The sequence below is a fragment of the Biomphalaria glabrata genome, chromosome 10 (genome assembly GCF_947242115.1).
Source record: "Biomphalaria glabrata chromosome 10, xgBioGlab47.1, whole genome shotgun sequence".
Taxonomy (NCBI): Eukaryota; Metazoa; Mollusca; class Gastropoda; family Planorbidae; genus Biomphalaria; species Biomphalaria glabrata.
Window position 1 is genome coordinate 23,956,268 of NC_074720.1, and position 16,168 is coordinate 23,972,435.

The window sequence follows — 16,168 nt, forward strand, 5'->3', positions numbered from 1 at the left end:
AGCATGTGTGTGTGTGTGTCTCAAGGGGGGATGTTATAAAGCAGGTCGTTCCAAAAGCATGTGTGTGTGTGTGTGTGTCTCAAGGGGGGATGTTATAAAGCAGGTCGTTCCAAAAGCATGTGTGTGTGTGTGTGTGTGTGTGTCTCAAGGGGGGATGTTATAAAGCAGGTCGTTCCAAAAGCATGTGTGTGTGTGTGTGTGTGTCTCAAGGGGGGATGTTATAAAGCAGGTCGTTCCAAAAGCATGTGTGTGTGTGTGTGTGTGTGTGTCTCAAGGGGGGATGTTATAAAGCAGGTCGTTCCAAAAGCATGTGTGTGTGTGTGTGTGTCTCAAGGGGGGATGTTATAAAGCAGGTCGTTCCAAAAGCATGTGTGTGTGTGTGTGTGTGTCTCAAGGGGGGGATGTTATAAAGCAGGTCGTTCCAAAAGCATGTGTGTGTGTGTGTCTCAAGGGGGGATGTTATAAAGCAGGTCGTTCCAAAAGCATGTGTGTGTGTGTGTGTGTGTGTCTCAAGGGGGGATGTTATAAAGCAGGTCGTTCCAAAAGCATGTGTGTGTGTGTGTGTGTGTCTCAAGGGGGGATGTTATTAAGCAGGTCGTTCCAAAAGCATGTGTGTGTGTGTGTGTGTGTGTCTCAAGGGGGGGATGTTATAAAGCAGGTCGTTCCAAAAGCATGTGTGTGTGTGTGTCTCAAGGGGGGATGTTATAAAGCAGGTCGTTCCAAAAGCATGTGTGTGTGTGTGTGTCTCAAGGGGGGGATGTTATAAAGCAGGTCGTTCCAAAAGCATGTGTGTGTGTGTGTGTGTGTGTGTCTCAAGGGGGGATGTTATAAAGCAGGTCGTTCCAAAAGCATGTGTGTGTGTGTGTGTGTGTCTCAAGGGGGGATGTTATAAATCAGGTCGTTCCAAAAGCATGTGTGTGTGTGTGTGTGTGTGTGTGTGTCTCAAGGGGGGATGTTATAAAGCAGGTCGTTCCAAAAGCATGTGTGTGTGTGTGTGTGTGTGTGTGTCTCAAGGGGGGATGTTATAAAGCAGGTCGTTCCAAAAGCATGTGTGTGTGTGTGTGTGTGTGTCTCAAGGGGGGATGTTATAAAGCAGGTCGTTCCAAAAGCATGTGTGTGTGTGTGTGTGTGTGTGTGTGTCTCAAGGGGGGATGTTATAAAGCAGGTCGTTCCAAAAGCATGTGTGTGTGTGTGTGTGTGTGTCTCAAGGGGGGATGTTATAAAGCAGGTCGTTCCAAAAGCATGTATGTGTGTGTGTGTGTGTGTGTCTCAAGGGGGGATGTTATAAAGCAAGTCGTTCCAAAAGCATGTGTGTGTGTGTGTGTGTCTCAAGGGGGGATGTTATAAAGCAAGTCGTTCCAAAAGCATGTATGTGTGTGTGTGTGTGTGTGTGTCTCAAGGGGGGATGTTATAAAGCAGGTCGTTCCAAAAGCATGTGTGTGTGTGTGTGTGTGTGTGTGTGTGTCTCGAGGGGGGATGTTATAAAGCAAGTCGTTCCAAAAGCATGTGTGTGTGTGTGTGTGTGTCTCAAGGGGGGATGTTATAAAGCAAGTCGTTCCAAAAGCATGTATGTGTGTGTGTGTGTGTGTGTGTGTCTCAAGGGGGGATGTTATAAAGCAGGTCGTTCCAAAAGCATGTGTGTGTGTGTGTGTGTGTGTGTGTCTCGAGGGGGGATGTTATAAAGCAAGTCGTTCCAAAAGCATGTGTGTGTGTGTGTGTGTGTGTGTGTGTCTCAAGGGGGGATGTTATAAAGCAGGTCGTTCCAAAAGCATGTGTGTGTGTGTGTGTGTGTGTGTGTCTCGAGGGGGGATGTTATAAAGCAAGTCGTTCCAAAAGCATGTGTGTGTGTGTGTGTGTGTGTGTGTGTCTCGAGGGGGGATGTTATAACGCAGGTCGTTCCAAATTAATTCAAAAGTTTGTCAGAAAAAAAATAAAAAATCGGAGTGAAAAAAAAAGGTGGTTCTAGAGAGGGAGGAGGATAGAGAGAGAGGAGGATATAGAGAGAGAGGAGGATAGAGAGAGAGAGAGGAGGATAGAGAGAGGATGATAGAGAGAGGGAGGAGGATAGAGAGAGAGAGGAGGATAGAGAGAGAGAGGAGGATAGAGAGAGAGAGGAGGATAGAGAGAGGGAGGAGGATAGAGAGAGGGAGGAGGATAGAGAGAGAGAGGAGGATAGAGAGAGAAAGGAGGATAGAGAGAGGGCGGAGGATAGAGAGAGAGAGGAGGATAGAGAGAGAGAGAGGAGGATAGAGAGAGGAAGGAGGATAGAGAGAGAGGAGGATAGAGAGAGAGGAGGATAGAGAGAGAGAGGAGGATATAGAGAACGGGTAATTTGATTTCATTGTAACAGATCCACTGGTCAAAAGTCGGTTTAGGAAAACGTTCAATTCAGATAGGGTCAAAACAAAAAAAGAATGGGATGTTCCTACAATGAGAACTAATCAACTGGAGTAGCCGGCGTGTAACAGAATTAGAGAATAATAGTTTGTCTAAATAGTAAATAGGCTCTTGTTTGTCTAAATAGTAAATAGGCTCTAGTTTGTCTAAATAGTAAATAGGCTCTAGTTTGTCTAAATAGTAAATAGGCTCTAGTTTGTCTAAATAGTAAATAGGCTCTTGTTTGTCTAAATAGTAAATAGGCTCTTGTTTGTCTAAATAGTAAATAGGCTCTTGTTCGTCAAACTAGCTAATTATGTCTTCTTAGTCAATAAGTATCAGATATGTAAGAAGATCTATAAATATATCACCTGACCTAAATGGCCCCTGACTGCTAGAACTACTCAGTTGAGAGATTTGAGAGATGTTGTTGCAAACCAATCATGCACTTATTTTGTTTGTTTGTTTGTTTCAGTTGACTCCTCCAATGCCACGTGTCACTTATATCTGACTTCAGAGAGACATACCTATCTATTAAATAGTGGTTCCTACTTGACGGCCTCAGTTGATACAACTGTTTATCTGAAAGTTTGTGTCGGAGGTGAGCCACTTTAGTTCACTTATTTCATAGATCAGACAAAACATACATTCTCAAAGTAGTTGAGTTAAACGCTCTCTCTCTTCATCAATCATGACTACAGGAATGTAAAGCTATTTTTTACAAATCGTATTTATCAGCTCATTCTGTCTGTCTGATACCAATTGTTTGTCCACGATATTTCTCTCCCTTCCCAGTGAAGATGATGTTTGAATCTTTACACAAGTATTTCTGGTTCCTAACAAGATATTAATTAATTTTACAAATTGACCATCTCGTTAATTAATTATTGGTAATTAATTAAAAAGGGAAATATATGCTTCTTATCGAGATTTGTGGCTGTATATGTGGAGTTATACCCCTTTTATGTTTTGTAAACTTTTTTTTCTCCCACTTCCCATTCACGGATCAAGTTGAAACTTTGTATATTTTGCTTAGTTGATTACAATACATGAATCAATTTAAAAAAACTAATTAGTTAATCATTTAATGGTAATTAATTAATTTTGTTTTATGGAGAAAAGGGAGCTTCTTACTACAGTATTGAGATATATGGCTGTGATTTTTCTTTCAATTAGATAAACCTTTTCTTTTAGAGATTTTTTTCATTTTGCTTTTTGTAGAATGTTTTTTTTTACGTCGTCAACACACACACACACACACACAATTTAAGGCTGTAGTCTCATAGCTGCTATCACTTTAATATCCTTAAGGCTGTAGTCTCATAGCTGCTATCACTTTAATATCCTTAAGGCTGTAGTCTCATTACTGCTATCACTTTAGATCATTAAGGCTGTGGTCTCATAGCTGCTATCACTTTAGATCATTAAGGCTGTAGTCTCATAGCTGCTATCACTTTAGATCATTAAGGCTGTAGTCTCATAGCTGCTATCACTTTAAGATCCTTAAAGCTGTAGTCTCATAGCTGCTATCACTTTAATATCCTTAAGGCTGTAGTCTCATAGCTGCTATCACTTTCCTTAAGGCTGTAGTCTCATAGCTGCTATCACTTTAGATCATTAAGTCTGTAGTCTCATAGCTTCTATCACTTTAAGATCCTTAAGGCTGTAGTCTCATAGCTGCTATCACTTTAAGATCCTTAAGGCTGTAGTCTCATAGCTGCTATCACTTTAGATCATTAAGGCTGTAGTCTCATAGCTTCTATCACTTTAAGATCCTTAAGGCTGTAGTCTCATAGCTGCTATCACTTTAAGATCCTTAAGGCTGTAGTCTCATAGCTGCTATCACTTTAGATCATTAAGGCTGTAGTCTCATAGCTTCTATCACTTTAAGATCCTTAAGGCTGTAGTCTCATAGCTGCTATCACTTTAAGATCCTTAAGGCTGTAGTCTCATAGCTGCTATCACTTTAGATCATTAAGGCATTAGTCTCATAGCTGCTATCACTTTAGATCATTAAGCATGTAGTCTCATAGCTGCTATTACTTTAGATCATTAAGGCTGTAGTCTCATAGCTGTTATCACTTTAGATCATTAAGGCATTAGTCTCATAGCTGCTATCACTTTAGATCATTAAGCATGTAGTCTCATAGCTGCTATCACTTTAGATCCTTAAGGCTGTAGTCTCATAGCTGCTATCACTTTAAGATCCTTAAGGCTGTAGTCTCATAGCTGCTATCACTTTAAGATCCTTAAGGCTGTAGTCTCATAGCTGCTATCACTTTAGATCATTAAGGCATTAGTCTCATAGCTGCTATCACTTTAAGATCCTTAAGGCTGTAGTCTCATAGCTGCTATCACTTTAAGATCCTTAAGGCTGTAGTCTCATAGCTGCTATCACTTTAGATCATTAAGGCTGTAGTCTCATAGCTGCTATCACTTTAAGATCCTTAAGGCTGTAGTCTCATAGCTGCTATCACTTTAAGATCCTTAAGGCTGTAGTCTCATAGCTGCTATCACTTTCGATCATTAAGGCTGTAGTCTCATAGCTGCTATCACTTTCCTTAAGGCTGTAGTCTCATAGCTGCTATCACTTTAGATCATTAAGTCTGTAGTCTCATAGCTTCTATCAATTTAAGATCCTTAAGGCTGTAGTCTCATAGCTGCTATCACTTTAAGATCCTTAAGGCTGTAGTCTCATAGCTGCAATCACTTTAAGATCCTTAAGGCTGTAGTCTCATAGCTGCTATCACTTTCGATCATTAAGGCTGTAGTCTCATAGCTGCTATCACTTTCCTTAAGGCTGTAGTCTCATAGCTGCTATCACTTTAGATCATTAAGTCTGTAGTCTCATAGCTTCTATCACTTTAAGATCCTTAAGGCTGTAGTCTCATAGCTGCTATCACTTTAAGATCCTTAAGGCTGTAGTCTCATAGCTGCTATCACTTTAGATCATTAAGGCTGTAGTCTCATAGCGTCTATCACTTTAAGATCCTTAAGGCTGTAGTCTCATAGCTGCTATCACTTTAAGATCCTTAAGGCTGTAGTCTCATAGCTGTTATCACTTTAGATCCTTAAGGCTGTAGTCTCATAGCTGCTATCACTTTAAGATCCTTAAGGATGTAGTCTCATAGCTTCTATCACTTTAAGATCCTTAAGGCATTAGTCTCATAGCTGCTATCACTTTAAGATCCCTAAAGCATTAGTCTCAAAGCTGCTATCACTTTAAATCATTAAGGCATTAGTCTCATAGCTGCTATCACTTTAAGATCCTTAAGGCTGTAGTCTCATAGCTGCTATCACTTTAGATCATTAAGGCTGTAGTCTCATAGCTGCTATCACTTTAAGATCCTTAAGGCTGTAGTCTCATAGCTGCTATCACTTTAAGATCCTTAAGGCTGTAGTCTCATAGCTGCTATCACTTTAGATCATTAAGGCTGTAGTCTCATAGCTTCTATCACTTTAAGATCCTTAAGGCTGTAGTCTCATAGCTGCTATCACTTTAAGATCCTTAAGGCTGTAGTCTCATAGCTGCTATCACTTTAGATCATTAAGGCATTAGTCTCATAGCTGCTATCACTTTAGATCATTAAGCATGTAGTCTCATAGCTGCTATTACTTTAGATCATTAAGGCTGTAGTCTCATAGCTGTTATCACTTTAGATCATTAAGGCATTAGTCTCATAGCTGCTATCACTTTAGATCATTAAGCATGTAGTCTCATAGCTGCTATCACTTTAGATCCTTAAGGCTGTAGTCTCATAGCTGCTATCACTTTAAGATCCTTAAGGCTGTAGTCTCATAGCTGCTATCACTTTAAGATCCTTAAGGCTGTAGTCTCATAGCTGCTATCACTTTAGATCATTAAGGCATTAGTCTCATAGCTGCTATCACTTTAAGATCCTTAAGGCTGTAGTCTCATAGCTGCTATCACTTTAAGATCCTTAAGGCTGTAGTCTCATAGCTGCTATCACTTTAGATCATTAAGGCTGTAGTCTCATAGCTGCTATCACTTTAAGATCCTTAAGGCTGTAGTCTCATAGCTGCTATCACTTTAAGATCCTTAAGGCTGTAGTCTCATAGCTGCTATCACTTTCGATCATTAAGGCTGTAGTCTCATAGCTGCTATCACTTTCCTTAAGGCTGTAGTCTCATAGCTGCTATCACTTTAGATCATTAAGTCTGTAGTCTCATAGCTTCTATCACTTTAAGATCCTTAAGGCTGTAGTCTCATAGCTGCTATCACTTTAAGATCCTTAAGGCTGTAGTCTCATAGCTGCAATCACTTTAAGATCCTTAAGGCTGTAGTCTCATAGCTGCTATCACTTTCGATCATTAAGGCTGTAGTCTCATAGCTGCTATCACTTTCCTTAAGGCTGTAGTCTCATAGCTGCTATCACTTTAGATCATTAAGTCTGTAGTCTCATAGCTTCTATCACTTTAAGATCCTTAAGGCTGTAGTCTCATAGCTGCTATCACTTTAAGATCCTTAAGGCTGTAGTCTCATAGCTGCTATCACTTTAGATCATTAAGGCTGTAGTCTCATAGCGTCTATCACTTTAAGATCCTTAAGGCTGTAGTCTCATAGCTGCTATCACTTTAAGATCCTTAAGGCTGTAGTCTCATAGCTGTTATCACTTTAGATCCTTAAGGCTGTAGTCTCATAGCTGCTATCACTTTAAGATCCTTAAGGATGTAGTCTCATAGCTTCTATCACTTTAAGATCCTTAAGGCATTAGTCTCATAGCTGCTATCACTTTAAGATCCCTAAAGCATTAGTCTCAAAGCTGCTATCACTTTAAATCATTAAGGCATTAGTCTCATAGCTGCTATCACTTTAAGATCCTTAAGGCTGTAGTCTCATAGCTGCTATCACTTTAGATCATTAAGGCTGTAGTCTCATAGCTGCTATCACTTTAAGATCCTTAAGGCTGTAGTCTCATAGCTGCTATCACTTTAAGATCCTTAAGGCTGTAGTCTCATAGCTGCTATCACTTTAAGATCCTTAAGGCTGTAGTCTCATAGCTGCTATCACTTTAGATCATTAAGGCTCTAGTCTCATAGCTGCTATCACTTTAAGATCCTTAAGGCTGTATCTCATAGCTGCTATCACTTTAAGATCCTTAAGGCATTAGTCTCATAGCTGCTATCACTTTAAGATCCTTAAGGCATTAGTCTCATAGCTGCTATCACTTTAAGATCCTTAAGGCATTAGTCTCATAGCTGCTATCACTTTAAGATCCTTAAGGATGTATCTCATAGCTGCTATCACTTTAAGATCCTTAAGGCTGTAGTCTCATAGCTGCTATCACTTTAAGATCCTTAAGGCTGTAGTCTCATAGCTGTTATCACTTTAATATCCTTAAGGCTGTAGTCTCATAGCTGCAGTCACTTTAAGATACTTAAGATTTATAGAATTTGTTAGGACTCTTTGCAACTTCTTTATAGTTTTTAGCCTTAAAGGGATTTAAAGCCTTATTAAATAGCATCAGGCAGTAGTAAAGAAAAATAAATATAATAGACAAATGAAACAAAGATGTACCTTATTATGCAGCTAAAATATTTCCATAACTTTGTGTTCATAAAGATCAAAATGTATTCTGTTTCATGTGAAGTATCAGATGCACAACTTAAATACATTTTAATAATAGCTTACAGTTTACATGTAGACTGTTCGAATGGCAAATTCAATTCCCTGTGTAGAACTTCAAAGAAAAAAAAGGTCAAATGATACTATATATTATCAAGGCGTCAATAGAAGGGTGTGAGCCGAACCGATTGACCAAACAAATGTCCATTTTTACGATACATACATATATTAAACATAAATGAATAGCAGCATCAGGGACCAAGTTTTTAAGAGAGAAAGTAGTGAATTAAAATGCTACGAAAATAAGGGACTGCGCCGACCAAAGCTCGAAACAGTGTCCCTGTAAACGACAACAACGCCTAGCGATAACGCACTAAGCGAACTTAACCTCTAAGACCATCGGAATGTCAAAAAAAAAACATTCTTCTGGCCCAGAGTCATTTCAGTGGGTATGAGCCATTATTACGAGAGACGACAAAAAAAAGTCGCAGTAGCAAATACCCAGAGATGTTTAGGCCCAGAGATGTTTAGACCCAGAGATGTTTAGGCCCAGAGATGTTTAGACCCAGAGATGTTTAGGCCCAGAGATGTTTAGGCCCAGAGATGTTTAGACCCAGAGATGTTTAGGCACGTTTGTTCTCTGGTCGTGGAGATAGTCCAGACGCCGTGAGCTCATGTTCTTGTTTGATTTGTATCTTGGGATTTAGTTTATTTTTACTTTAACCGCATTAATGGGATCCCCTACAGCCGCAGGAGACCGGCCAGGGGAGAGATACATCTTTTCTAGCGCCTTCATGGTACTTAGGAGGTAAGTAGTGCATTTCTTTAAGGGGTTGCTCAAACGCTTACGCAGAGTTCCATTGCTGTCTCGGTCAGTGAAAAGCAACCATAAGGCCTGGGCGGCCAACGTGAAGGTTTGTAGCTATAGCTGTATCTATACCAGCCAATTCACCAATAGCATATTGCCACAGGGCTTTTTTTTTATGAACATGGGTTATAAGAATGAATCTTGCGCAATGAAAATTGTTTTCAATTGAGGAAGATTAGCGCTGAATCAGCATCACTTGCTCCTCGTCTGCTAAATCCAGTGGCATTGCTAGGTGACGCCTGCTGACCATGCAGTCTAAATTGATGACTTTAACACTATGCGATCGCATGTAGACTTCATATGCTGGGGGACCAAGATGTCATCCGATTGCTGCTCTAGAACCCGTTCTATTGGGTCACATAGCATGTTGCTAACAAGATTGATTCAACGCGATTCTAGAGTCTAACTACCATCTCGGAACGGACTACTTTCTTCGGAGTAACTCACTAACTGTCTGTTCACGTCTTTGTGCTTGAAGAGAACAGAGCCAGTGAAGACGAAGATAAACTTACGACGATCAAGACCATTACAAACGTATATCCTCTACTTCTTCTTCTTCTTCCTTCTCATTGTTATGTTGGAGCGTTCAGATAACTAGACCAATATATGAGATTAACTGCGCAGTGGTTTCCAAATCAGGGAGCTCTCCATATAGTTTTCTTTCTTTTGGGGTGATTTGGGGCCAATGTCTTATACGGGCCTCTTGGTAAAGAGAGCAGTTTTGGAGGACGTGATCGGCATTCTCTGGTGATACTCCACATGGGCAGATTTCACTGGTTTCAATTTTGAACTTCCGGTACATATGTTGTCTCATTCTGTTGTAGTCCGGTCCTGAGTCGAAAGATTGGACATTGATCTTGTCGAGATAGCTTATAATAGGCATCATATTTCTTGTGATTTGGATGAGAGCTTATCCTCTACTGACTCGAAGGTCTCTCAAGTAACAGTATCGAACCATCTCACCCCTTAAATGTTTTTATAAAGAGAAATACTAGGGCTGAAGTCGCCAGGAGAATGAGTTTCTGAAGTTTAGAAATGCAGCCCTCTCCTCCCCCACCCCAGGTTCCCCTACAGGACTATTGGGACGAAGAGCGTATTTTTGAGGTGTCAAGGCTTATTTAAAATTTTTAAAAAAATTAGCCCCCCTCTCTAAAAAATATTTGAACATTAATTTAGTGACGCCACTGTTTTTATTTATGTTTAGTTTTATGTTTATTTATGTTTAATTTTCCCGTTGTGTTGTCTTTATATGAGAAAAGAGTCCTTGTAATCACAACAAATTTCCGTAAGGATCAATAAAGCAGTCTTAGTCTTAGTTTGTACACCAATCCTAGTGACGCCACCGTCTGTACACCAATCTTAGTGACGCCACCGTCTGTACACCAATCCTAGTGACGCCACCGTCTGTACACCAATCTTAGTGACACCACTTTTTGTACACCAAATCCTAGTGACGCCACCGTCTGTACACCAATCCTAGTGACGCCACCGTCTGTACACCAATCTTAGTGACACCACTTTTTGTACACCAAATCCTAGTGACGCCACCGTCTGTACACCAATCCTAGTGACGCGACACCACTGTTTGTACACCAATCCTAGTGACGCCACAGTCTGTACACCAATCTTAGTGACACCACTTTTTGTACACCAAATCCTAGTGACGCCACCGTCTGTACACCAATCCTAGTGACGCGACACCACTGTTTGTACACCAATCCTAGTGACGCCACTTTTTGTACACCAAATCCTAGTGACGCCACCGCCTGTACACCAATCCTAGTGACGCCACAGTCTGTACACCAATCTTAGTGACACCACTTTTTGTACACCAAATCCTAGTGACGCCAACGTCTGTACACCAATCTTAGTGACACCACTGTTTGTACACCAATCCTAGTGACGCCAACGTCTGTACACCAATCTTAGCGACACCACCGTTTGTACACCAATCCTAGTAACACCACCGTTTGTACACCAATCCTAGTGACACCACCGTTTGTACACCAATCTTAGTGACACCACTGTTTGTACACCAATCTTAGTGACACCACTGTTTGTACACCAATCTTAGTGACACCACTGTTTGTACATCAATCCTAGTGTCGCCATGGTCTGTACACCAATCATAGTGACACCACTGTTTGTACATCAATCTTAGTGACACCACTGTTTGTACATCAATCCTAGTGACACCACTGTTTGTACATCAATCCGAGTGACACCACCGTTTGTACACCAATCTTAGTGACACCACTGTTTGTACACCAATCTTAGTGACACCACTGTTTGTACACCAATCTTAGTGACACTACTGTTTGTACACCAATCTTAGTGACACCACTGTTTGTACATCAATCCTAGTGTCGCCATGGTCTGTACACCAATCATAGTGACACCACTGTTTGTACACCAATCTTAGTGACACCACCGTTTGTACACCAATCCTAGTGACACCACTGTTTGTACACCAATCCTAGTGACACCACTGTTTGTACACCAATCTTAGTGACACCACTGTTTGTACACCATTCTTAATGACACCACTGTTTGTACACCAATCTTAGTGACACCACTGTTTGTACGTCAATTCTTGTTACACCACTGTTTGTACACCAATCCTAGTCACACCACTGTTTGTACACCAATCCTAGTGACACCACTATTTGTACACCAATCCTAGTGACGCCACTGTTTGTACACCAATCCTAGTGTTACCACTGTTTGTACACCAATCCTATTGACGCCACTGTTTGTACACCAATCCTAGTGACGCCATCGTTTGTGTACCTAGTACATTAAAATGAAACAAAAAATGTGTACATGTTCACATTTCGCTCTATTTGTAGGAGATACATCTAGCATGAAGGCTCTATCCAGTGCAGCAAGTTATCCTGCTCTAGCAAACTGTACTCATTACAAAGATGAAGACAGTAAGTTGATGTATTTGACTAGAGTACTAACTAGATATACTCTGGAAAGATGAAGACAGTAAGTTGATGTATTTGACTAGAGTACTAACTAGATCAACTCTGGAAAGATGAAGACAGTAAGTTGATGTATTTGACTAGAGTACTAACTAGATCAACTCTGGAAAGATGAAGACAGTAAGTTGATGTATTTGACTAGAGTACTAACTAGATCATCTCTGGAAAGATGAAGAAGGGCAGCTACCTGCATTAAACGTTTCCACTTCACGGCTGCCTATGTTTACCTGAATAGGAATAGAATATTATAAACTATGGCAACAAACTTTTTGTTTTGTTATTTAACAGATGTTAAAAATAACTTGTACCAACAATTGGAAGAAAAACGTATAGGATCTGTCCACTTAGGGGTCAAGCATAGTAGTAGAGGGGAGGGTGCGACACACTATTTGAGTACCCTAAGGATCAGAGATGAGTACATATGACTTACATATTTAAAGGTTTTACTCACATGATGGAATTTCTTCTCAAAATTTAACTCTTTCCCCTCCCCCCCTCCCCCGCACGAGTTGGTTGAGGGGCGAGCGCTTGATTCATTAGTGTTACTCTAGTGTTACTCTAGTGTTACTCTAGTGTTTCTTAGAAGGGGTAAAGCAGGACGTTTTGGTTCTTAATATATGAAACACGTTGTACATGTTTTTTTGCGCCCCTCCGAAAGGGGAAAAGACGCTATTAGTTTTGTGTGGAATGTCTGTCCGTCCGTCCGCCCGTCCTGTTTAGATCTTGTAAACTAGAAAAGATAGTGAAAATCCGACATCATAATATATTAAACCATTCATATTTCTGATGCAACGGCTATTTTTTTCTTTTCTTAAAGCGAAAAATCTCATTTTTAAAATCAATTATGCCAGCAGTTTGTTTCATACAAATACCCCATGTTTAGAACTATTCACTATTAATAAACACGGGAGGCTATTTAGTCAGAGAGGATAGCAATTACCATTTTTTGAACACATTTATGCAAATGGTTTTAGATTTTTTTTTTTTACAATTGTATTGCTAAGATATGTAAGTTCTGTTATACTAACTACTACATTTACAAAAAAAACTTACTTTTTTTAAAAAGCGAAAAAAATCTATTTACTATGCATATAAGTAGTTTTTCATATTATCATATTTTTCTTAAGGCTTTGAATAATTAGATCAATTAGATACTCATTGAAAGACATCAGTTAGGCCAGGTTCACATTTAACTTCACATTCACTTTCACCTATCCCTTGGTCTGCTGGACCGTTGGGGCACCACACAGGATCTATCAACTTTCTTTCTCCATTCTTCTCTGAAATTTGCTTTTGATAGAATATTTGTGTTTCCACACATACTTTCTTTGTAACCTTTTTTTTTTGTTTGTTTTTTTATGTCTTATGTCTAAGGAATGCTAAATATCTAGGTTTTATAGGCGTCATTTGTGTCCAGATGTATTTTTAATGTCTTATGTCTAAGGAATGTTAAATATCTAGGTTTTATAGGCGTCATTTGTGTCCAGATGTATTTTTAATGTGAAGAAAAATAGTTGTTTTTGTCCATTAGGTTTTGGATTTAATTTGTTTTGTTATTACTATGGGTGCACAGAATAGCATTTTTTATATATGGCCGGAACCGGATAGTAAAATAAGATATCCGACCGAGTCGTGCGTAAGCGCGCTGGACTGTCGTTTGGTGGTCTCGATGGTCCCTTCCTTCTGTTGTTCCCACGTCGTCCTGCGGGAGGTTTGGACTAGGAAGTAGATTCTCTTCAACTCTAAAGGATTATTCGAAACATGTCAAACATTTTACAACAAATAGCTATAAATTGAAAATTTTGTAAAACTTCTTAATAGCATTCCTATGTTATATTTTCACTTGATTTTTTTTTCACCTTTTTGTTTTAAACTCTATCACTCGTGAATGAATTAATTAGTTAATCGGCATTTACTATCAGGAATTGCTAATCTGTGTAACTTGTTTGTCGATGTAGAATATACATATATATATATATATATATATATATATATATATTGCAGTGCTAAAGAATAACAAAGCACCAGGGCTAGACATGATATCAGCTGAAATGCTAAAATATGGGGGACAGTGCATTGTTAACAGAATGAGTGATCTATCTCTGTCTGTAGATGAAAGGCTCAGAGAAGAACAAGCAGATTTCCGAAGAGGCAGACCATGTACAGAGAAGATTTTCGTTTTACGAAATATCAAAGAACAAAGTCTTGACTACCAACAACGGCTAACGATCAGTTTCGTAGACTTAAAAAAAACGCTCGATAGTGTCCACGGAGAATCACTATGAAAAATTCGTCCAGATTCTACGACACCTTTACAGTCTGTCTAGTTGCTGCATTAAAACAGAAGAGGGAACAACAGATTTTTTTACAATCGAGACAGGCGTCAGACAGGGGTGCATCTTATCTCCCTTCCTTTTCCTACTAGCCATCGACTATATAATGAGGAGAGCTATGAACCAGACTGCCTTTGGTATTCCATGGCATGAACAACTCCGATTGACGGACTTGGACTTTGCTGATGATGTTGCACTACTCATTCAAGAAATGACGGAGAGCCTAGACAGAGTTGCACCCAAAATTGGTCTCCGCATACACTTGGATAAAACTAAAATTATGCGAGTGGGATACAAATATCTTTCATTAGTTATTAAGAGCAAAGCAATAAGCTCCATAAAAGGAAAACTTGTATTTTTAAAAACGTCTCTAAATGTTTCTTGTTTCTAGTCATGCTTGATTGGTAGTGTAGACGGAGAAATGAAAATCTTAATCGACCAACGGCGGACAATGGTTTTGCTTGCCCTGAATTTTGCAAAATATGTAGGTCACAGCTGGAACTGCATTCTTCATTAATCTTCGGACTCGAAGACAAGCTTTATACTTATAGTTGCAAGAAGTCTTTCCCTTGAGTTTGGCTCAATCAAGTTGTTCTACAGCCCAGCTCAGAATTTCTACCTAGGACGGTGCGCCAATAGTTCCTGTACATCTTTTATTCAGTCAACTTTTTGTTCTGAATCCAATGAAGCCGTGTAAAGACGTAAGCCAAATTGACTTTGACTTAACTTACTGACTTGACTTTGACTTGACTTACACACTAAATCATGTGAACGCCCTGCTGAGCAAAGGGCCGCACCTCTCCACCGAACTTGGTTCTTCCAGGTTTGCTTGGGCCTGCCCACTTCCTTTCCTTGCGGAGTCCAATCAAGTGCCTGCCTTGCAACATTGGAAGTTTGAGTTTTTGAGTTTTTGGCACAATTCAGGCCATGTCGTGCCCGTAACATTGGGAGCTGGTTTTCGCAGAGTGTCTCCTATCCAGCTTCACTTTCACTTTTCGATAGCTATGGGTTTTGTCTGGCTCTCTTCCACAAGTAGACTAGTTATTTATTTTTGGGCCAATTAATTCCCGATAACCGGTGTAGGCATCTGTTAGCAAAGTTTTTCACATTTTGTTTTTGTGACATTTTTTGTCTCTGAACCGTACAGAAGGACAGACTTAACGTTTGTGCTATAGATTCGTATCTTAATTTGTAAAGACAGTGCCTTGGAGCGCCAGATTGATCGAAGAGTGGAAAGGGCAAACGGACTCATCCATTTTGTATATCGACATCAGCTCTACCGTCTTTATTTCCCATATAAGTGAAGTGCTTCTTGCCATGGCTGTTCTTCCCATATTGTATGGATAGAGTATGATTGGCCTGGCTCTCTTGTCTGTTACTGATTCTCTTCTTTTTGTTGATTAGAAGTCCAGTCTTTTTTGCTACTTCTGAGAGTTTGGGCAGCTTTTTCTGAGCAATTGGTTGCGTATGGGAGAGGAGGCAGATGTCGGCGAAATCCAGGTCCTCCAGATGTTTTGTTAGGGTCCATTGTATCTCGATTTTGTTTCTAAGACTGTCTCATGACCCAATCAATCACCACCAAAAAGCAAACATCTCTGTCTCATGACCCAATCAATCACCACCAAAAAGCAAACATCCCTGTCTTACTCCTGTTTCAACTTTGAAAAATCATGGTCAACTTTCCGTTGTGTAGTACTTGGCATGATGAGCCATTTGTATAACTGTTTAATGATAGTGGCCAACTTTGTTGGAACTCTGTAATGATTCATCAGCTTCCATATTATGCCTCTGTCAAATTTACTTTAATATGTTTATATATTTTGAAAAATTTTAATGATCAATCCAGAGTCTTCACTGGCGAATAAGGAAGTTATTTTTTTCCTAGGGACATACACATTTCTAGGAAAATCATTACAGCCATTTTCGAAATACCCGTTCAGTTTCCATTTTTAATCCTAAAGAGTTTGCAAGCTCTAGGAGAAAGTGTAAATACGCCTGAGGGGCCGCGGCTTGTCGC

The 16,168-nt window shown here is 39.8% G+C and overlaps 1 protein-coding gene across 3 annotated transcripts in view; it reads left to right on the forward strand.

Annotated features, from left to right (window-relative positions):
- LOC106062769 (uncharacterized) overlaps positions 1-16,168 on the forward strand; it is a 57,164-nt gene that overhangs the window by 28,509 nt on the left and 12,487 nt on the right. For all 3 annotated transcript variants that reach the window (XR_008780113.1, XM_056043725.1, XM_056043724.1), the window contains exons 6-7: positions 2,852-2,977; positions 11,681-11,764. Coding sequence is in view for 2 of the 3 variants with exons in the window: in XM_056043725.1 (XP_055899700.1) it covers positions 2,852-2,977; positions 11,681-11,764 (210 nt within the window). In the remaining variant the exon portion in view is untranslated. The remainder of the gene's footprint in view (positions 1-2,851; positions 2,978-11,680; positions 11,765-16,168) is intronic.